The 21,056-nt window shown below is 62.2% G+C and overlaps 1 protein-coding gene across 1 annotated transcript; it reads right to left on the reverse strand.

Moving 5' to 3' along the window:
- Nucleotides 1–5,922: 5,922 nt before the first annotated feature.
- Nucleotides 5,923–12,053, reverse strand: LOC138837657 (transmembrane 4 L6 family member 4). The gene is made up of 5 exons (XM_070036614.1): nucleotides 11,762–12,053; nucleotides 11,342–11,431; nucleotides 9,576–9,712; nucleotides 6,852–7,041; nucleotides 5,923–6,371 (listed from the first exon to the last, which is right to left on the reverse strand). The coding sequence occupies exons 1-5, from the start codon at nucleotides 11,933–11,935 to the stop codon at nucleotides 6,354–6,356; spliced, it is 609 nt and encodes a 202-aa protein (XP_069892715.1). The 5' UTR covers nucleotides 11,936–12,053; the 3' UTR covers nucleotides 5,923–6,353.
- Nucleotides 12,054–21,056: the final 9,003 nt, after the last annotated feature.

Below are 21,056 nucleotides of genomic sequence, written 5' to 3' on the forward strand. Positions count from 1 at the left end.
TCTTTGTGACACTGGGAAAAGTGAGGGATTTGAGACGAGGGGAAAAGTCAGAGAGAAAGTTGGGGAATTGGCAGAAGGAAAAACAGAAGCAGAGGTCCTAATCTATCCTTTAAAGGCATCCTGAGGCTCAGATGTCAGGAGGCTGGGCACGGCGGCGCGCTCGGTGGGAGGCTTCAGGCTTCCAGGCCTCCTGCCCGAGCCTCCCAGACGCTGCTTACAAGCCTGCCGCCCCGTGCCTGACTGCACGGACACCCTTACTCCCCATCCTGTGTGTCCATAGAGACTCAGCGTTATTTCTGTTCTTTTTTTTTTTTTTTTTTTACTTAAAAAGTTAAAAAACAAAATCCAAAGATGGTGGCCTGCCCTGCAGGCTCCGGTGTAGAGGTTATTTGTGATGGACAGGAGATCAGTGCCCACTGCTGGGAGTGGCGGTTCTGTCAGTGGTCATCGGACAAGGGTGTGTGTTTCAAATGGAAAGGGAGGAAGAGGTTTCCTGGCTTCCCCGCCTGGACACGTGACTCTGGTAATGGCTGACTGACTGACTGACGTCTTGCCCTTTCCCCGCAGCGGGCCCTACCACTCCCGGGAGCAGAGCACCGACAGCGGCTTGGGGCTGGGGTGCTACAGCTTGCCCACCACGCCCGAGGACTTCCTGAGCAACGTGGACGAGATGGACACAGGTGAGGCCCGGCCTGCGCCCACGACCCGCCCTCCTCCGCACAGGGCCCTGCCCACCCCACTTTAGCCCACGGGGAGTGCGCAGGGGCCACGCACGGGGCCCTTCCTCAGAGCTCCGCAAACATCCTTTTTATAGGGATAGGTTTGAGTGCGCAGTACAGGAGGCAGGAGGAGAAAGAAGGAGGTAGAGGAGGGAGGAGGAAGAGGAGGGAGGAGGAGGAGGGAGGAGGAGGAGGAGGAGGAGGAGGAGGAGGGAGGAGGAGGGAGGAGGAGGAGGGAGGAGGAGGAGGAGGAAGGAGGAGGAGGGAGGAGGAGGAGGAGGGAGGAGGAGGAGGAGGGAGGAGGAGGAGGAGGAGGAGGAGGAGGGAGGAGGAGGAGGAGGAGGGAGGAAGAGGAGGGAGGAGGAAGAAGGAGGGAGGGTACAGGAGGAAGAAGGAGGAGGAAGAGGAGAAGGGGGAGAAGGGGGAGGAGGAGGAGGAGAAGGAGGAACCGCCACGCCTGCCGTGGGTTGAGTTGAAGTCTTTCACTTCTGTGTCTGGGCCTCAGGCTGCAGGCCCTGGGCCTCTGCCTCCCAGACAGCTAGGCTCGCGGTCTTGGCTCCCACGCTCAGTGGAAGCAGCAGTGGTGTGGGGTCAGAGCCACGGAGCCTTTGCATGCCCCTGGCTCCCTTCTCCATGCTGTGTTCAGGACCCGGTTGACCCCAACAGTCGTGGACGGGGGCCCGGGCTCCCGGGGCCTGGCAGGGGACTGAGGCTCTCCTGCTCTGTTCCAGGGGAGGGTGCAGGCCAGGTGCCCATGAGCGCCACGCCCCAGCAGAGCCGCTTCCCCGACTTCCTCGACTGCCTGCCGGGGACCAACGTGGACCTGGGGACTTTGGAATCCGAAGACCTGCTTCCTCTCTTCACCGACGTGGAGTCCGCCCTGAGCAAGAGCGAGCCCTTTCTGACCTGGCTGTGAGCCCCTGTGGGCCGGGGGCTGGCCCGGCCCTTTGGGGAGCAGAGCTGGTCTGCGGCGTCCACCGCCGCCCTGTTCCCCAGGGCCGGGCTCCCGGGGTCTGGGTCCGGCCGACCCCCTCTTCAGTGAAGCATAGGTCAGGCCTGCAGCCCCTGGACAAGGCCCGGCCCTTCTCCAGCCCAGCCTCGCTGTGGGGCAGCAGAGCGCCACGCGTCCATTACGAGGATTGCAAACCATAAGAGTTGACCGCAGGCAGTGAATTGGGCCTACGGCTCGGTGCGGATGCATGCCCAGACCGGACTTCACCAACAGGTTCCAGAGCCATGGGGACAGGAGAGCGCGTGCTTCCCTGAACCACACCGTCCAGCGCCAGCCTCACAAATCACGGCCCCGCAGGGAAACCCCGCCACACGGAGCCTGCCTGGAGCACGCGCTGGCTCTGCCGCACAGCCTGCGTGCCGCCGCCCGCCGTGCCCGCACCGCGCCCGCGCCGCGCCCCTCCTGCCTGGCCCCCGGCGCACCGGGCCCCCCGGGGGCTCCCAGCAGCCCGACCTCCTCTGTAAACTGCAACTTGGATTTTTCTCCCTTCCGCACATGGCTTAGCATTTGATGACACTTCTGTAAGAACTCTGTAATTCTGTATTGGAAGACAAAGGGCTGCCGCAAGGGTTCTACACATCAGCACCACCTGTAATTCTGTCTTGGAAACTTCCAGATAGGCCAGGCCCGTACCGAGCCCCAGCGGGCGCCTGGCATACGGCCGGCCGGTGACGGTTCACCCCTGAAGCTGTGGTGGCTCCCCGTGCTCACACTGTCCGCGGGCAGGCATTTTACCTGGCCCGGCAGCACGGCGCATGTGCAAGTGTGTGCAAGTGTGTGCAAGCGTGTGCAGGCACGTGCCCGCAGAGCCTTTCCGCGCTGACACGGGCGTCCTGGGCGGAGGGTGCCTGGCACTGCCTGCTGCCTGCGGTGGCGTCCGCCCCTCGGGCGCCCAGTGGCGGGTCCTGTGCTCTGCGAGTGGGATCTGTGTCGGGAGGGTCTTAGGGACCCGGGCCTCTGAGAAGCCTGGGCAGCCACGCATGGCCCCCGACCCACCTGGACTAACGGCAGTGGGCGTTCAGAGTGGTTCGGACAATGGCAAGTGTAGGTCAGAGGTGGCGAAGGAAAGCTGAGCGGAGACTGAGAGAGGGAAGGGGACAGGCAGAGCCCCAAAAGCAACACGGGGCAGAGGTGGGCGTGAGAGCATGCGGCCCGCGTCCACGGCCTCAGGCGGGGGGAGGGGGCGGGGGGGAGAGCGAGGGGGGGCGAGGGACTCACCTTTTCCTGAGGACCCCCCCAGTACCCCCAAACCCCTGACTCTCTCGAAGCACCCATGAGCGTTCACGTGGCTGCTCTGATGAAAGGGAGCACTTGTTCTTTTAGTTTCTTTCCTTAGCAGAAATTGCAAATGCGTGTACACTCGTTCTAAGGAGAGAGTGAAGCCAAGGGACCTAACCAAACTCAGCAGTGTTACTGTATTTTTTTAAAAAATATTTTTATAGGCTCATTTTCAGGTTATCAAATGTATAAGAAAGATGCCCTTCTTTTTTTTTTAGTTAAAATCATTGATGACTTATATCACCACGTTTTAGAAGTACTTTTTTAATAAGCTTGTGGCATTAGAAAGATACTAGAATAATTTTTTAGTGAATTAGTTGGAACATTTATTAGTGGATATGATAAATATTTTTGCAGAACAAATGGTGGACCTGACTGTTTACTAATAGATAAAAGCCAGATATAATTTTTGTTGTTTTTAAAGCCATAAAATATGGCCTTTGTTAAAAGAATGTGTGGCTAAAGCCTGGTAAAGAGCCATGTTTGTGTGTGCAAGGCTGGGGTGAGCAAAGCTGGGCTGGAACCGAGCCCACCGCTGAGCACACCCCAGGCCTCAGGAGCGGCATGTGACAGAGCAGCGTGCGACAGAGCGGCGTGCGACAGCGGCGTGCGACAGCGGCGTGGACTGCCGAGTGCTGGCCCCCTGCACGAGTCCTGCAAGGTGCTATTCATACTCGTTTCTTATGGCGGGACAGCCACAGGTTATGTGGTCTTGTTCTCCTAGTCCTAATCAACCCATCCATAAACTTCACAGTCTCACACGCCATAGAAAAAGCTTACTGAGAAGGTGAAATTGAAAAAAAAAATACTAGTGTCGGAGATTTTTTTTTTTAAGGCTTTTAATTTCCTTTGATAGAAGCCATTTTCTGGAAGCAAATAAATGGTCAAAACCCGTTGGTAAGTCTGTTAAACTGGAGGTTGTGCGTGGCCTGGCTGCGCCGGCCCGTTGGCTTCACCGCGTGTGGAGCAGCGTAGCTCCCGCGCCCGTGTGCGGAAAGCTGGTGTCGGCAGACGGGGGCTGGAGGGGAGACGCAGCCAGCCTCGGCGCACCTAGAACTTCCAGAGAAACCCAAGAACGGGTGGTCGACAGTCTCCCTCAGGTGACATTACTTATGGGATAGAACTTTCCAGAAAACCTGCTTCTACACTGGGCAGCCACAGGTGTGTTTACTTGAAATCCCGAGTGCTGGGCCTGCGTCTGGGGCGGGTGTGACTTTTCCGATTCTGTACAAGAAAATAAATGCAGTTGGGTTTCCCTGAGCCTTGTGGCCTGTCTGTGCTCTCGTCCTGAGGGTTTGGGGTGACCTGCATGCCGTCGCCCCGTGCACCCCAGGCTCTGCACCCCTCCATTCCGAGAAGCCACCGAGAGGCGTCTTCTCCGAAAACCTCACACATCTGAGGAGAGGTGTGGGCCCGGCCTAACTCTTCAGATCTCCTCTGTTGATGGCGGGGGGGGGGGGGGAGGGGGGGGGAGGGGAGAGGGGGGTCTGACACCCTCATTCTCCAGAGTGAGTTCTCCCTCCTCCCTCCCTGCCTCCCTCTCTCCCTCTTCCCTCCCTGCCTCCCTCCCTCCTCTCCCACCCTCCTCCCTCCCTCCTCTCCCACCCTCTCCCACCCTCCTCCCTCCCTCCTCCCTCCCTCCTCTTCCCTCCCTCCTCCCTTCCCTCCTCTCCCACCCTCCTCCCTCCCTCCTCTCCCACCCTCCTCCCTTCCCTCCTCTCCCACCCTCCTCCCTCCCTCCTCTCCCACCCTCCTCCCTCCCTCCTCCCTCCCTCCTCTTCCCTCCCTCCTCCCTTCCCTCCTCTCCCACCCTCCTCCCTTCCCTCCTCTCCCACCCTTCTCTCTCCCTCCTCTCCCACCCTCCTCCCTTCCCTCCTCTCCCACCCTCCTCCCCCACCCTCCTCCCTCCCTCCTCTTCCCTCCCTCCTCCCTTCCCTCCTCTCCCACCCTTCTCTCTCCCTCCTCTCCCACCCTCCTCCCTTCCCTCCTCTCCCACCCTCCTCCCCCACCCTCCTCCCTCCCTCCTCGCTCCCTCCCTCCCCCCTTTTCTCCTTCAGTCCTTTCTGGACTGCAGTATCTGTGGGATCTGCAACTCTCCAATGGAGAAAGATAACTGTAACCATTGTTGTAGCGTCCCCAGGGTATTTGGCTTTACTTGCATCTTCAGACGGTGTTGTGACCCCCATCCGTTGATTTTGGGGGAGGTCAAGGAGCCCTCAACACAGCCCCTGGCTGAGAGAGCAGGTCCCGTAGGGCTTGGTGTGGAAGCTGCCTCGGTACCTTCCTCCACCGCCCCGGGTCCCAGCCGGAAGCTGGCTGCTGTGTCGCGGGTCTGCCCGGACGGTTGTCTCACCAGTGACGATTAGAAAACCACTTCTCTGGGACCCCAGAGCCAGTGTGTGGAGCTATGAACCCAAATCAACCTTCTTTTTTTCTTGCCAGACAGAGGTTGAACTCAGGGCCTGGGCACTGTTCCTGAGCTTTTTGCTCAAGGCTATTGCTCTACCACCTGAACCATGGCTCTACTTCCAGCTCATGGACTTTCCTGCCTGGGCTGGCTTCATACTGCAGTCCTTGGACCTTAGCCTGCTGAGTGGCTGGGGTCACAGTGCCCAGCCAGCCAAATGGTTTGGCCTCATGTTGATGTCTGGCTCACAAAGCCAAATATGTCTAACGTGTAGAACCAAATGCGCCGTGCCTTAGCTCTGAGAAGAAGGCTGCAGAATTATGTTCCCAGTCAACCTTTGTGCCTGGTGAAAGGAGCCGTCTGTCCCCACCCAGGTCTGGGGCGGTTTATTCAGTCTCCTCTCCTCTTCCACACGCAGGCTGCGTGGACTCACTCGCCGGCGGGTGGGCAAGGGAGCCCTAGCGAGTCAAACCCTGCTCACAAGAACTCCATCACCTCAAAAGATGTCACATAGAAAATATTTATGATACACGCACCAATCTCCTCTTTCCCCAGAAACCCGGAGCAAGCCAGCTTCTCATTTCACATGCTCTGCTTCTCTGAATCAGAGAAGCATTTGCCTGTGTAAAGGAGCAGGGCACCGCGAAGGTGAGTTCACACATTTCGCACCTTTGGGAGGGAAATACATCAAGAAACACAGGCTTTCAACCTACTGGATTCTAAGAGGGGGTCTCTTGAGGGCCACATAGCCACGTTCAAGTTCACTGAGTGGTTCACGGAGCTGCTGTCTTCAGCCAAGCAGTTTGGGAACGAGGAGCCCCCGGCTTTGCCAGTGAGGAGACGGCAGGGGCTGGCGGCCGAGAGCGGGGACGTCGGGTCTGTCTGTCTGTCCTTCATCCTTCCCGCGCTGGGTGTCGGGCCCAGCAGCCCGCCCGGGTTACACCGGCCCTTCACCCTGGAGTCGGGGAAGGCGAGTTCAGTCGGGGGGCTCCGCTCCTCCCTCCCCGCCCAGCGCCCACACTGCTGCCTGTGCAGCCGTTTCCAGACCAGGCTGTTCTGGGTCTTTCTCCAGTGACTCACCTGGGCTTCGGCTCTTTTGCGTTGCCTATTGCGTTATTAAATATAACTTTGGTGAGTGACACAGAGAACTGCTCCGTTGGAAGCCAGAATGAATAACAGATGGAGGCGGGATTGGGCCCTTTGTGGAGGTGGGATTGGACCCTTTGTGGAGGCCTCCCGGGCTGAGCTTCCAGGAGCAGGGAGGGTGCATGGCCTGCGGTACCCTCATCCCAGTCCAGGACCGCCGTGGATGGCCACCCGGACTCCCCCTGGCCTGGGCAGGCCCCCCCCCCCCGCCCCTGAGCACAGAGTGGGCCCTCGCCCCGGCCCGGGCCCTCGCCCCAGCCCGGGCCCTCGCCCCAGCCCGGGCCCTCACCCCGCAGCAGCCGCAGCACTGGCAGTCTCCGCAGAGTGTGCCCAGCAGGCCGTTGACCACCTGGATGGCACACAGCACAATCTGCACCCCCCCGATGACCAGCAGGATGGAGAACAGGGTCAGGTTCCAGGGTACGACGTCAGGAGGCTCCAGGCACTTTGCCCACAAGGCCTGGTCACTGAGGTAGTTTCTGGAGTAAGCAGAAGAGAGAGGAGGTGCCTGTGAAAGTCAGACACTTCCATAACTTGCTGTTTATTTTTGTGCCAGGCCTGGGCTTGAGCTCGGCCTGGACATTGCCTCTGAGCTTTTTTTACCCAAAGCGAGCGCTCTACCACTTGAGCCACAGCGCCACTTCCAGCTTTTTAGTGGTTCATTGGAGATCAGTCTCTCGGACTTTCCTGCATGGGCTGGCTTTGAACCGTGGTCCTCAGATCTCAGCCTGAGTAGCTGGGATGACAGTGTGAGCCGAGGCACCAGGCTGAGCCTGGGATTGGGGTCAGTGGAAGCTACATTTGGACTCAAGCCCCCTCCCAGCAGGTGAATTCCTGTGCAGCCCTGTGCTCTCCTGAGCTCACATTGTCACCTGTAAAGAGAACCTTCCAGAGCCAGGAAGATACACAGATCATTGACCGCACAGTGCTTTTGCTTTGCATCAGACCTTTGTCTTCCTGTGTTATGATGTTATCTGTAGCTCTGCCTATAACATTTAAGCCCGGTGACCTTAAAACGTGACAGCAACCCCAGATTTTCCCATTATCTGAAGGCAAGCATGGAGGCCTGGGTGACGCAAATGCGTGTGGCAGCACCGCCATCTGGTGGTCGAGATGGGGAAGCGCAGGGATGGAGGCCTGGATGCAGGGAAGGGTTATGGTGCAGTGCCATCTGGTGGTCGAGATGGGGAAGCGCAGGGATGGAGGCCTGGATGCAGCAAATGCGTGGGGCAGCAGCACCACCTGGTGGTGGAGTTGCAGAAGCACAGGGATGAAAGCCTGGAAGCAGCAAAGCACGTGTGGCAGCACCACCATCTAGTGGTCAAGATGGGGAAGCGCAGGGATGGAGGCCTGGATGTAGCAAATGCATGGGGCAGCAGCACCACCTGGTGGTCAAATGGAGAAGTGCAGGGTTGGGGGCCTAAATGCAGCAAAGCAATGTGACAAGTGCCACCTGGTGGTCAAAATGGAGAAGTGCAGTGATGGAGGCCTGGATGCAACAAAGCAATGTGACAGAAGCGCCATCCGGTGGTCAAAATGGAGAGGTGCAGGGGTGGAGGCCTGAATGCAGCAAAGTGTGTGATGGCAGCGCCACCCGGTGGTCAAAATAGGGAAGTGCAGGGATGGGGGCCTGAATGCAGGGAAGGATTGTGGTGCAGCGCCACCGGGTGGTCAAAATGGAGAAGCGCAGGGACGGAAGCCTGGAAGCAGCAAAGCACGTGTGGCAGCACCGCCATCTGGTGGTCAAGATGGGGAAGCGCAGGGATGGAAGCCTGGGTGCAGGGAAGGGTTATGGTGCAGTGCCATCTGGTGGTCAAGATGGGGAAGCGCAGGGATGGGGGCCTGAATGCAGCAAAGTGTGTGATGGCAGCGCCACCCGGTGGTCAAAATAGAGAAGAGCAGGGATGGAAGCCTGCAGGAAGGTAAGGGTTGTGGTGCAGCGCCACCTGGTGGTCAAAATGGAGAAGCGCAGGGATGGAGGCCTGGATGCAGGGAAGGATTGTGGTGCAGCGACACCTGGTGGTCAAAATGGAGAGGTGCAGGGGTGGAGGCCTGAATGAAGCAAAGTGAGGGCAGCGCCACCCGGTGGTCAAAATAGGGAAGAGCAGAGATGGAAGCCTGCATGAAGTTAAGGGTTGTGGTGCAGCGCCACCTGGTGGTCAAAATGGAGAAGCGCAGGGATGGAGGCCTGGATGCAGCAAATGCGTGGGGCAGCAGCACCACCTGGTGGTGGAGTCGCAGAAGCGCAGGGACGGAAGCCTGGAAGCAGCAAAGCACGTGTGGCAGCACCGCCATCTGGTGGTCAAGATGGGGAAGCGCAGGGATGGAAGCCTGGATGCAGGGAAGGGTTATGGTGCAGTGCCATCTGGTGGTCAAAATGGAGAAGTGCAGGGATGGGGGCCTGAATGCAGCAAAGTGTGATGGCAGCGCCACCGGGTGGTCAAAATGAAGAAGAGCAGGGATGGAAGCCTGCATGCAGGGAAGGATTGTGGTGCAGCGCCACTTGGTGGTCAAAATGGAGAAGTGCAGGGATGGAGGCCTGGATGCAGGGAAGGACGTGTGATGGCGGCGCCACCCGGTGGTAAAAACCAAAAACTGCAGGGACGGAGGCCTGCATGCAGCGAGGCCATGCAGCAGAAGCGCCACCGGGTGGTCAACATGGGGAAGCGCCACTGGGCTGGGGTTCGGGGCTCCGGTGGCCTGGCCCCACGCGCTGACGGCCCCACACGGCTCTGACCCACGAGCGTGTGAGCGTGCGGGGCTGCGGGACCCCACGAACAGGCCAGGGAGGACGAGGTGGGAGCACGGGGATGGAGGAGGAAGCACGGGGATGGAGGAGGGAGCACGGGGATGGAGGAGGAAGCACGGGGATGGAGGAGGGAGCACGGGGATGGAGGAGGAGGGAGCACGGGGATGGAGGAGGAGGGAGCACGGGGATGGAGGAGGGAGCACGGGGATGGAGGAGGGAGCACAGGGATGGGGATGCGGGAGCCCGGCCGCGCCCCGCACGCACCCCTCCTGGAAGGGGTAGGCCCAGGTGCTGTTCTCCGTGAGACACTTGGGGCCGCGGCTCATGGAGACGGCGGAGACCACGAAGGAGTAGCTGGAGCCCAGAACACCGACGACCGCGAAGATGATGGAGGTGAACATCTGCGGAGGAGGAGCGACGTCAGAGGGGAGGAGGGCACAGAAGGACGGGGAGGAGGAGGGCACGGGAGGACGGGGAGGAGGAGGGCACGAGAGGACGGGGAGGAGGAGGGCACGAGAGGACGGGGAGGAGGAGGAGGGCATGGGAGGACGGGGAGGAGGACACAGGAGGACGGGGAGGAGGAGGGCACGGGAGGACGGGGAGGAGGAGGGCACTGGGGAGGACGGGGAGGAGGAGGGCACTGGGGAGGACAGGGAGGAGGAGGGCACTGGGGAGGACAGGGAGGAGGAGGGCACGGGAGGACGGTGAGGAGGACTCTGGGGAGGACGGGGAGGGCCTGGTAGGGAGCAGATGCCGTTTGCTGCCAAGCCCCGAGTGCCCAGGTGACAGGGAGGAGGAGGAGCGGGACGGGGAGTGGGGAGGACTGCAGGGCACATGGAGGAATACAGGTACTAGAAGGGGAGCAGGGGTGTGGGGAGGAGTGGGGTGGCTCACAGGTGCAGGCGGTGCAGGGGTGAGGCGGGGGGCTCAGGAGTGCGGGGGTGAGGTGTGGGGGCTCAGGGGTGCAGGGGTGAGGCGGGGGGCTCAGGGGTGCAGGGGTGAGGCGGGGGGTTCAGGGGTGCAGGGGTGAGGCGGGGGTTCAGGGGTGCAGGGGTGAGGCATGGGGGTTCAGGGGTGCAGGGGTGAGGCGGGGGCTCAGGGGTGCAGGGGTGAGGCGGGGGGTTCAGGGGTGCAGGGGTCAGGCGGGGGCTCAGGGGTGCAGGGGTGAGGCGGGAGGCTCAGGGGGTGCAGGGGTGAGGCGTGGGGGCTCAGGGGTGCAGGGGTGAGGCGGGGGGCTCAGGGGTGCAGGGGTGAGGCGGGGGGCTCAGGGGTGCAGGGGTGAGGCCGGGGGCTCAGGGGTGCAGGGGTGAGGCGGGGGGCTCAGGGGTGCAGGGGTGAGGCGGGGGGCTCAGGGGTGCAGGGGTGAGGCGGGGGGTTCAGGGGTGCAGGGGTGAGGTGGGAGGCTCAGGGGGTGCAGGGGTGAGGTGGGGGCTCAGGGGTGCAGGGGTGAGGCGGGGGGCTCAGGGGTGCAGGGGTGAGGCATGGGGGCTCAGGGGTGCAGGGGTGAGGCATGGGGGGTTCAGGGGTGCAGGGGTGAGGCGGGGGGTTCAGGGGTGCAGGGGTGAGGCATGGGGGCTCAGGGGTGCAGGGGTGAGGCGGGGGGCTCAGGGGTGCAGGGGTGAGGCGGGGGCTCAGGGGTGCAGGGGTGAGGCGTGGGGGCTCAGGGGTGCAGGGGTGAGGCGGGGGGCTCAGGGGTGCAGGGGTGAGGCGTGGGGGCTCAGGGGTGCAGGGGTGAGGCGGGGGGCTCAGGGGTGCAGGGGTGAGGCGGGGGGCTCAGGGGTGCAGGGGTGAGGCAGAGGGTTCAGGGGTGCAGGGGTGAGGCGGGGGCTCAGGGGTGCAGGGGTGAGGCGTGGGGGCTCAGGGGTGCAGGGGTGAGGCGGGGGGCTCAGGGGTGCAGGGGTGAGGCGGGGGGCTCAGGGGTGCAGGGGTGAGGCGGGGGGCTCAGGGGGTGCAGGGGTGAGGCGGGGGGCTCAGGGGTGCAGGGGTGAGGCATGGGGGGCTCAGGGGTGCAGGGGTGAGGCGGGACTCACCGCGAAGCGCTTCCCGCAGCTCTCGTTCCCGCAGCAGCCGCAGCAGTCATTGTTCTTCAGGCCCAGGAAGACCAGGGCGGGGAAGATCATCTGCGGGACAGCGGGGTCGGAGTCGGGGTCGGGGTCAGGGCGCTGGCCGGCCTCACCGGCGGGTGGGAACCCCGGTCCTCCGTCCTGGGACGCTGCGGCCCGGCTCGGCCCCCCGGGCTCCCGGGGGCCTTGGGGTGAAGAGGGAGTCCGTGGGGGGGACCCCAGGGCCGGCACTCCAGGGACGCAGCGGGAGCGCAGGTGTCCCGAGGGGCCCGGGGCCCGGGCCGGGACGCAGCAGCACCCACCCCGGGGCCTCTGGCCAGGCCGCGCTGGGCCGGGCGATGGGCGGGGCGGGGCAGGCTGCGGGTGGGGGCTCGGGGCCCTACTCACCAGGACCCCGCTGCCTATGATGCCCCCGAAGTACCAGACCTCCTCGGACAGGTTGCTGTTGTCCGCCATGACCTTCCCCCCCGGGAAGAACAGCAGGACGTTGGCCAGGAAGGCCAGCACGGCCAGGGGGATGAGGGTGACCCCCAGACACTTGGCGCAGCTGCCGGTGCACATGCTGGGTCCCTCGTGGCCTGGCTGTCCGGGCGGGGTGGCCGGCGGCGCTGGCCGGTGTCGGCTCTCTGCGTCCCCCGCGGGTGCCGGGCCTTTATACCTCCTCCCCGCCCGCAGCGTGGGTTTTTTCTCTTTGCACCCCATAAATGAGATTACGTCGGTGCAATCGTTCAATCGTTTGTCATGGCAACCGATGACCCCTGTTAATAATCCACCAGCGCAGACAAGACACCACGGCCGAGCCGGCAGAGCCATCACCCGCGGGTGCGGCCTCTGCCCCGATCTCCACGAGGCCCTGTCCGTGGTGACCCCACGGAGGACACGGCGCGGCCACGGCCTTCCCCGCTTCCACATGCCTGCCCCTCCGCACAAAAACAACTCCATGCTCTCAGTGGATGCAGCTGCGCGGAGCTGCTGTTCCTAGTTTATCTTTAGAGGGCAGAACCAGAGTGACCGTGGGTCCTGGGGTGACCGTGGGTCCCAGAGTAACCGTGGGCCCAGGGGTGACTGTGAGCTCTGGGGTGACCGTGGGCCCAGGGGTGACTGTGGGCTCTGGGGTGACCGTGGGCCCAGGGGTGACCATGGGCTCTGGGGTGACTGTGGGCTCTGGGGTGACCATGGGCCCCGGGGTGACCGTGGGCCCAGGGGTGACTGTGGGCTCTGGGGTGACCGTGGGCCCAGGGGTGACCATGGGCTCTGGGGTGACCGTGGGCTCTGGGGTGACTGTGAGCTCTGGGGTGACCGTGGGCTCTGGGGTGACCGTGGGCTCTGGGGTGACCGTGGGCCCAGGGGTGACTGTGGGCTCTGGGGTGACCATGGGCTCTGGGGTGACCGTGGGCCCCGGGGTGACCGTGGGCCCAGGGGTGACCGTGGGCCCAGGGGTGACTGTGGGCTCTGGGGTGACTGTGGGCTCTGGGGTGACTGTGGGCCCAGGGGTGACTGTGGGCTCTGGGGTGACCGTGGGCTCTGGGGTGACCGTGGGCTCTGGTATCTGTGCGCTGCCCCTCCTTCCCCTTGGCTCAGCCATGTGTGTGCTGTGTCCCCATGGGGGAACGGGAAGGCCAAGGGAGGGGCAGGTGGGCAGCGGCAGAGGAGGAGAGGAGACACTTCCGTGGGGCGAGAAAACGCACCCCTCCCGGCGTGGCCCCCCGCACCCCTCCCGGCGTGGCCCCCCCCTCCCCATGGAGTTACGCCTTGACCCGTGGTGACCCGGGGATTTCTGAGCCACCGGGAGGGTGCGGCCGGGGCCAGCACAGGATGAGGCTCCCTAAAAAAGTCCCTGTGATGCCCGATCCTTGCTCTCCGCACCACCCCGCCTCCTCCCGCGTCCTGCCAGCCAAGGCCCAGAGTTGGATCCATCGTGTGTGCCTGCGCCAGTCCTGGGGCTTGAACTCGGGGCCTGGGTGCCATCCCTGAGCTTTTCAAATGCTCAAGGATGGCGCTCTACTGCTTGAACCACAGCGCCACTTCCTACAGATGGATTTGGACCTGGCTCTAGCTCTGGCTGCTGTTGAGCACGGCCACATGATGAACCCCCAAATACCGCCCCCCCAAATGGTACTTGCTGGTTAACCAGCGCAGAGAGGGCTGCCTACAGGCACTAAAGTTGATCGCCCGGCCGCAGCCAGCTCAGCTGGGCAATTCCCTTGGCTTCCATGTGGAGTGAGCTGGGGTTGGAGCGCGTGGCTCTCAGGGGTGTCGTGTGGCCCCTCTGAGTCTGGTCTCCGCTCAGAAGGTCACAGCGTGATCTCTGAGGGGCGTGAGCGCTGGCTGTCCCCAGGAGCTTGGCCTAAATATTGATTCGTTTCCGCCCATCGCTGTGTTGCCAGGGTTACAGGTGAAACGTTAACTCCGGGTGCCCGGCTGGTCTGCGCCGCCGGCTCCCCGTCTGCTCCTGGGAGTGCAGTGCACACGTGCACTGCAGCGTTTCAACGTTCCGAGGGAGGTGTGCGCGGGTGCTCTCGGCTCTACCTGCCTGGAAGCATCCACCTCATCTCGCCTGTGCTCCGAGGATGCACAGCCTGGGGGCCGAGAGGGGAGGAGCTCCCCGGCCTCCCCCGGCCTCCCCCGGCCTCCCCCGGCCTCCCCCGGCCTCCCCAGGGCCCCACGCACCCACCTCCCGCTCCTCCTCACACCCTGAGCTTTGATTTCTCTCTGGATCAACTCTGTGTGTGCGTGTGTGCGTGTGTGTGCATGTGTGTGCGTGTGCATACGTGCGTGCGTGTGCATGTGTGCGTGTATGCGTGTGCGTGCGTGTGTGCATGCACGTGTGTGCATGTGTACGTGTGTGTGCATGCACGTGTGTGCGTGTGTGCATGCATGTGTGTGCATGTGTGCGTGCATGTGCGTGCGTGCGTGTGCGTGCGTGTGTGTGCCACGCTCCTGGGGCGGGAACCTCCGGCTCAGGGGATCCCACGCTATCTTAAGCCCGTTCAGAAGTCCTCCAGGTTCACGTGGGACCCGGGCTCACCCCAGGAGGCAGGAACTCCTCACCACCAGGAGAAACCCTCCGAGCCACGCCCTCCCACCTCCCCGAGAGCCGTCTGGGACATGAGCTCGCGAGGACGCGTCTCAGCCCCACGGTGCTGCTTTCTTCCACGCACGCATGCTCTCTGGAAGCTCAGCGTGGGGCCCTCTCAGCCTCGGGACACCAGGGGCCCCTCTGCTCCAAACCCAGGGAGAAGAGGCCTGGGAGGGGGAGGGGGAAGGGGGTGGGAGAGGAGGAGGGGGTTGGGAGGGTGGGGTGAGAGGGGAGGAGGGGTGGGTGAGAGGGGAGGAGGGTGGGTGAGAGGGGAGGAGGGGTGGGTGAGAGGGGAGGAGGGGTGGGTGAGAGGGGAGGAGGGTGGGTGAGAGGGGAGGAGGGTGGGTGAGAGGGGAGGAGGGGTGGGAGAGGAGGAGGGTGGGTGAGAGGGGAGGAGGGGTGGGTGAGAGGGGAGGAGGGTGGGGTGAGAGGGGTGGGATGGGGGCCGCCTCCTGCTGTCCATGTCCATTCCAAGGCCGGCACTGTGGTCACACTGCTTTAGCCAACCAGGGAGTGGCTGCCCCTGGCCTTGGGCAGCAGCAGCCTCCCTGTCCTTCTGCCCCTTCTCCAGGCCCAGGCCTCCGCCTCAGCCTCCTCCGGGCTCCGGCCTCTGCCTCAGCCTCCTCCGGGCCCAGGCCTCCGCCTCAGCCTCCTCCGGGCTCCGGCCTCCGCCTCAGCCTCCTCCAGGCCCAGGCCTCTGCCTCAGCCTCCTCCAGGCCCAGGCCTCTGCCTCAGCCTCCTCCGGGCCCAGGCCTCTGCCTCAGCCTCCTCCGGGCTCCGGCCTCCGCCTCAGCCTCCTCCGGGCTCCGGCCTCCGCCTCAGCCTCCTCCGGGCCCAGGCCTCCGCCTCAGCCTCCTCCGGGCTCCGGCCTCTGCCTCAGCCTCCTCCGGGCCCAGGCCTCCGCCTCAGCCTCCTCCGGGCCCAGGCCTCCGCCTCAGCCTCCTCCGGGCCCAGGCCAATGCCTCAGCCTCCTCTGGGCCCAGGCCTCCGCCTCAGCCTCCTCCGGGCCCAGGCCTCCGCCTCAGCCTCCTCCGGGCCCAGGCCTCCGCCTCAGCCTCCTCCGGGCCTAGGCCTCTGCCTCAGCCTCCTCCGGGCTCCGGCCTCTGCCTCAGCTCCTCCGGGCCCAGGCCTCCGCCTCAGCCTCCTCCGGGCTCCGGCCTCCGCCTCAGCCTCCTCCGGGCCCAGGCCTCCGCCTCAGCCTCCTCCAGGCCCAGGCCTCTGCCTCAGCCTCCTCCGGGCTCCGGCCTCTGCCTCAGCCTCCTCCGGGCTCCGGCCTCTGCCTCAGCCTCCTCCGGGCCCAGGCCAATGCCTCAGCCTCCTCCGGGCCCAGGCCTCTGCCTCAGCCTCCTCCGGGCCCAGGCCAATGCCTCAGCCTCCTCCGGGCCCAGGCCTCTGCCTCAGCCTCCTCCGGGCTCCGGCCTCTGCCTCAGCCTCCTCCGGGCCCAGGCCTCTGCCTCAGCCTCCTCCGGGCCCAGGCCAATGCCTCAGCCTCCTCCGGGCCCAGGCCTCTGCCTCAGCCTCCTCCGGGCCCAGGCCAATGCCTCAGCCTCCTCCGGGCCCAGGCCTCTGCCTCAGCCTCCTCCGGGCCCAGGCCTCTGCCTCAGCCTCCTCCGGGCTCCGGCCCAGGCTCCAGCCATCATGGCACTGGGAGGGCCTGCCTCCACCTGTCTGGAATCTGGTCCGGGCAAGGCCTGCGGGGGGCTCTGGAGAGGGCACGCACTTGTGCGACAGCTATGGGGGAAGTCATGTCTGAGCGTTTATCCTCCTCACACCCTGAGTCCGGGCTCCCGGGGTCATGGGGGGCCTGGCGGGCCGGCCGGAGCTGCGGGCGGTGCCCGGGTGCCCCGGCCCGCGAGGGGAGCGCCGTGCCTGGAGCAGAGCTATCAGCTGGCCGGTGAGTCACCTCGGTCATCTTATCGCCGGTGGGCACCTTATCGCCGGTGTTTCCTGTGACCCTTGTCCCCAGGTTGTCAGTTACAGCCCTCAGAGAGCCCCCCGCCCCCTGATAAGAACCTGTGACAGGTGTGTGTGTGGGCAGAGGCTGTTTTTGACAAGGCTGTTTTTAATGCCATCAAATAAGGCCTCCGTTCATGGGAGAGTAATGTTGAATTCTGAGAGAAGAGATGAAAAATACCTTTACTGAGCCGTGTGGGTGTGTGCATGTGTGTGTGTGCGCGTGTGCATGTGTATGTGCGCGTGTGTATGTGCATCTGTGTGCGTGTGTGCATGCATGCGTGCGCGTGCATCTGTGTGTGTGCGTGTGTATGTGTGTGCGCGTGCATCTGTGTGTGTGCGTGTGTATGTGTGTGCGCGTGCATCTGTGTGTGTGCGCGTGCATCTGTGTGTGTGCACGTGCATCTGTGTGTGTGCGTGTGTGTGTATGTGTGTGCGTGTGTGTGTATGTGTGTGTGTGTGTGTGTGTGTGTGCGTGTGTGTGTGTGTGTGTGTGTGTGTGTGTGTGTGTAGGGGGATACAGGTGATCATCTCCTAACGCTCAGCATCCCATAGGGCAGGTCTGGGGTCCTGAAACCATGAGCAGGGCCTGTCTCCTACTTGGCAAAGTTTGGACCAAGGATCCGGGAAGACACCGGGGGACACCGAGGGGACACCGACTCCAACATCTGCATCTGTCCTAATCACATAGCTGTGGCTGGGAGCGCAGAGAGCCCCCCTCCCGCCCCTCCCTCCCGCCCCCCACCTCAGCCTGCCCTGCTCCCTTCCATGGAAATCCTCGGGGCACCGGTCAGCTAGGCTAGCCTGTTTGCTTAAGGCTGCTAACAATAAGCAGGGCGCACCACACCCAGAGAGGCCTGGGGACCGAGGGTTCTAATCACCTCAGGACATTCCATAAAAGCGAATTGCTGGCCTCCTCCTTTGTACTTGCGGAGTCTGCAGGAAGGAGGGGTGGATGTTAAAGTACCGTGTGGAAGGACCGAGGGCCCAACCAGAGAATCTGAATGAAGATCCAAGGGAAAAGTGAGCAGGGAACATCCGGGTGACGGCGGCCCCCCAGTAGATGTCCAGCGTCCGCGTGAGCTGTCTCCCTTCCCCGGCCCGCCCGCTAGGCACAGTCCCGAGTTACTTTATCCACACAATTCTAGCTGTCGAGGGACGGGGTGACATTGTCCAGGACGGTATGTGCTGTCGGCCGGACTCGGTATCCCCTCTGTTATCGTAACAATACAACACTTAGGCATTAACGTCTCAGGACTATTCTAGTCATCTCTGATTTTGAGGTTGGAATGTGCTGTTCAAAGCGATGCAAGTGCCCATGTCTAACTGCCAGGTTATCTTCAATCTTGTGGGTGTCAGGGGAGAGGGGTGCTGGGACTGAGCTCGGGCCTCGTGCTTGCTGGTGTGTGTGGGTCTCAGTCGGAGCCCTGGCCGGCCCGGCCCGCCGTGAGTCACACTGCGGCCTCCATCCGTCACGGACTCTCAGAATTATGGGGGCCTTGGGTGTGGGTTGGGATGGCTTCTTCCTCTTAAATACATCAGATTTCCTACAAACCACTTCCAGGTCGCATTGCACCATGGGTGGAGGAGTGGGCAGTGATTCCAGCCTGGCTCAGGACGCCGGCTGGGACACCGGGAAGCCTGGCAGCGGGGCCGGGACACCGGGAAGCCTGGCAGCGGGGCCGGGACACCGGGAAGCCTGGCAGCGGGGGCCGGGACACCGGGAAGCCTGGCAGCGGGGCCGGGACACCGGGAAGCCTGGCAGCGGGGGCCGGGACACCGGGAAGCCTGGCAGCGGGGCCGGGACACCGGGAAGCCTGGCAGCGGGGCCGGGACACCGGGAAGCCTGGCAGCGGGGCCGGGACACCGGGAAGCCTGGCAGCGGGGCCGGGCGCCTGGGCCCGCATCGGCCCATCGCTCCCGTGGGACAGCAGGTGAGGCCCTGGGCCCTCCCTTCGCTCCCCTCCCCCCAGCCCCGCTCCGCAGCATCGCAGCATCGACAACAGCCAGCAACCAGCGGAGACGAAGGTTCTGGGAATGTAACCTGCCTGTATTTTGTCTCGTTTTTATTTCACTTCATTGCGCTGGCCGTGTGGCCTGGACTCCGGGTCTCTTGCTCTCGCTGGCTTTTTTGCTCAAGGTGGATGCTCTACCCTGTGAGCTACGCCGCTGAGTCTGGCTGTTTGAAGGGAAGAGTCTCCCTGAGCTCGGGGCTCCGTGCTCAGATCTCAGTCTCCTGAGTAGCTAGGCTGACAGGCGTGATGCTGGGCGCCGGTGGCTCACACCTGTCATCCTAGCTACTCAGGAGGCTGAGATCTGAGGATCGCAGTTCAAAGCCAGCCTGGGGAGGAAAGGCCGTGAGACTCTTATCTCCAATAAACCACCAGAAAGCCAGAAGTGGCGCTGTGGCTCAGGTGGTAGAGCGCTCGCCTTGAGCTGAAGAGCTGAGGGACAGCGCCCAGGCCCAGAGTTCAAGCCCCACAACTGACATAAAAGAAAAAAAGACAGGTGTGAGCCACCGGTGCCCGGCTGTTTTATTTATTTTTTTAATCTGTGAGAAAAAGATGCCTTAGTGGAGAACCTAGAAGGAAAAAGGAACATTTTCTTCTTCTCAGAAAATTCAGATGGCAGCTTTGTATCCCAGTGTGTCCCAAACAGGCCAGAAACTCAAAGGTTTTACTTATTTACGAACATACGAAGATCTGCGTGCACCACTGGTGTGTGTGTGTGGCATGTATGTGGGTGTGCAGTGTGCATGTTGCAGGTGTGCATGTTTTCTGTTACACTCCATACACACAGACCCTGGACATTCTCCCTGCAGACCCGAGGTACTTTCAGAAACCCTGCTGAGCAGCAACCGGGAATCGTCATTTGTTTTGAAGACTTGTCGCAGGGTTGCACAGGGGGAAAGACATAAGCAAATAGACATTTGCTTTCTTGTTTATCGGAGCGATGTCATTTGCTTTTCTTTCTCTCATTCATTCGATTGCATTCAAACGTGTGGTCAGCGAGTCCCTCGGACTGCCACAAACAAAACCAGCAAGACGTCATTCTTCTCCGACTAGAGCAAATGCTGGAATCAGACCTTACACAGAAGAGCTCTGCTGCTCCCCTCTGCCTGCTGTCAACCCTGCAGATCCAGGGAGGGTGGGCGCGGGGCCGGGCAGCAGGAAGGCTAGCCGAGGCTAGCGTGGAGAGCACAGATACTTGCAAGCGTCGGTCATCCCTGCAACACGGTCTCCTCCTTGATATTTAGAGGGTTGCTGAGGGTTAGAAAAACAATCTTAAAGCCGGGCGCTGGTGGCTCACGCCTGTAATCCTAGCTACTCAGGAGGCTGAGATCTGAGGATCGCGGTTCAAAGCCAGCCCGGGCAGGAAAGACCGTGAGACTCCTATCTCCAATAAACCACCAGAAAACTGGAAGTGGCGCTGTAGCTCAAGTGGTAGAGCACTCGCCTTGAGCTGAAGAGCTGAGGGACAGCGCCCAGGCCCAGAGTTCAAGCCCCATGACCAACAAAAAAAAAAAAGAAAAACAATCTTAATTAAAAACATGACGAGAAAGCACGAATGTCACAGCAGGCAGAAAGGTAAAGCATAGTAGCTTGTCAAAGCAGGAGTACATAACTCATAAGCCCACAGAGGGTAACCTTGGAGATAAGAAAATGCAAACGAGCACCCATGATTCTACTCCCCACTTTGCCTGTCAAATGAGCCACGAGGGAGGTGGGGAGGGGGGCTTGGTGCGCTTCTGCCGGGAAGGAAATAGATGGACATTTCGAGAGCCTGTTCTCATGTCCGAGTAGCAGTCGGTACGTCGGCTGCGACGGTGCGTTGAGGTATCTGATGGTCAGAAGAAGCCCCGCGCCGTCTGGGGTGCTGTGCTGCAGAGACGCTGCTGTTTGCTCCCCGGTTCGGAGTCCCTGGGCAACCCCGTCCCCAGCTCCATGGCCTCCTCTCACACTCAACCCGCACACACCAGCGCTCCCCGAAAAAGTTGGAGCTGATGTCCTATGTCACAGCCAAAGGAGATTTACTTCCTGAGACCAAGCCGGCTGAGGTTCTATTTAGTCCTTCCTGCGGCTCAATTCTTCTTGAATCTTCAACCTTCTGGGCATTCCCTCCCCCCTTTCTTTCAAACCCAAGTTCTCTCTTCCTTCTCAGATGCCAGACGGCTCTCCGTGGGGCTGTCTGGAACAGATGCCGTCTCAATCCTGATCTCCAGTCCTGAGCTATAATTCACTCCCACCCACTGCCTGGTGGACAGTAGCACGGAGCTGGAGAGAACCAAGGCTTGGGGGTCAGGCGGGACTTGGGTGTTACTATTTATTTTTAAGTTTTAACAAGGTTAAAGTTAAAAGAGGGAGGAATGGAAAAGATGAATATTTTCTGTTCCCTGTGCAGGCAGTGCGAGGGGCAGAGTGTGGCCGTTCCCACGGGTAGCGTTTATCCTGACAGGGAGCCTTGGACCTCCTCATCCCAGACGGCCCATTCTGGGGTTCAGTGCTCAGTACGCCACGGCCTCCAGAGACCGCGCCTACCCTGGGCACTGCCCTAGGCTTCTCCGTCTCAGCCCATCTTCGCGTCCTTCGCAGGTCTCTTTGCTACCGTGCTGTTGTATGCATTTGTCATCTTGACTTGGTTACTTAGTGA

This window comes from Dipodomys merriami, unplaced genomic scaffold (assembly GCF_024711535.1).
Source record: "Dipodomys merriami isolate MVZ:Mamm:240054 unplaced genomic scaffold, mDipMer1.0.p SCAF_273, whole genome shotgun sequence".
Classification (NCBI taxonomy): domain Eukaryota; kingdom Metazoa; phylum Chordata; class Mammalia; order Rodentia; family Heteromyidae; genus Dipodomys; species Dipodomys merriami.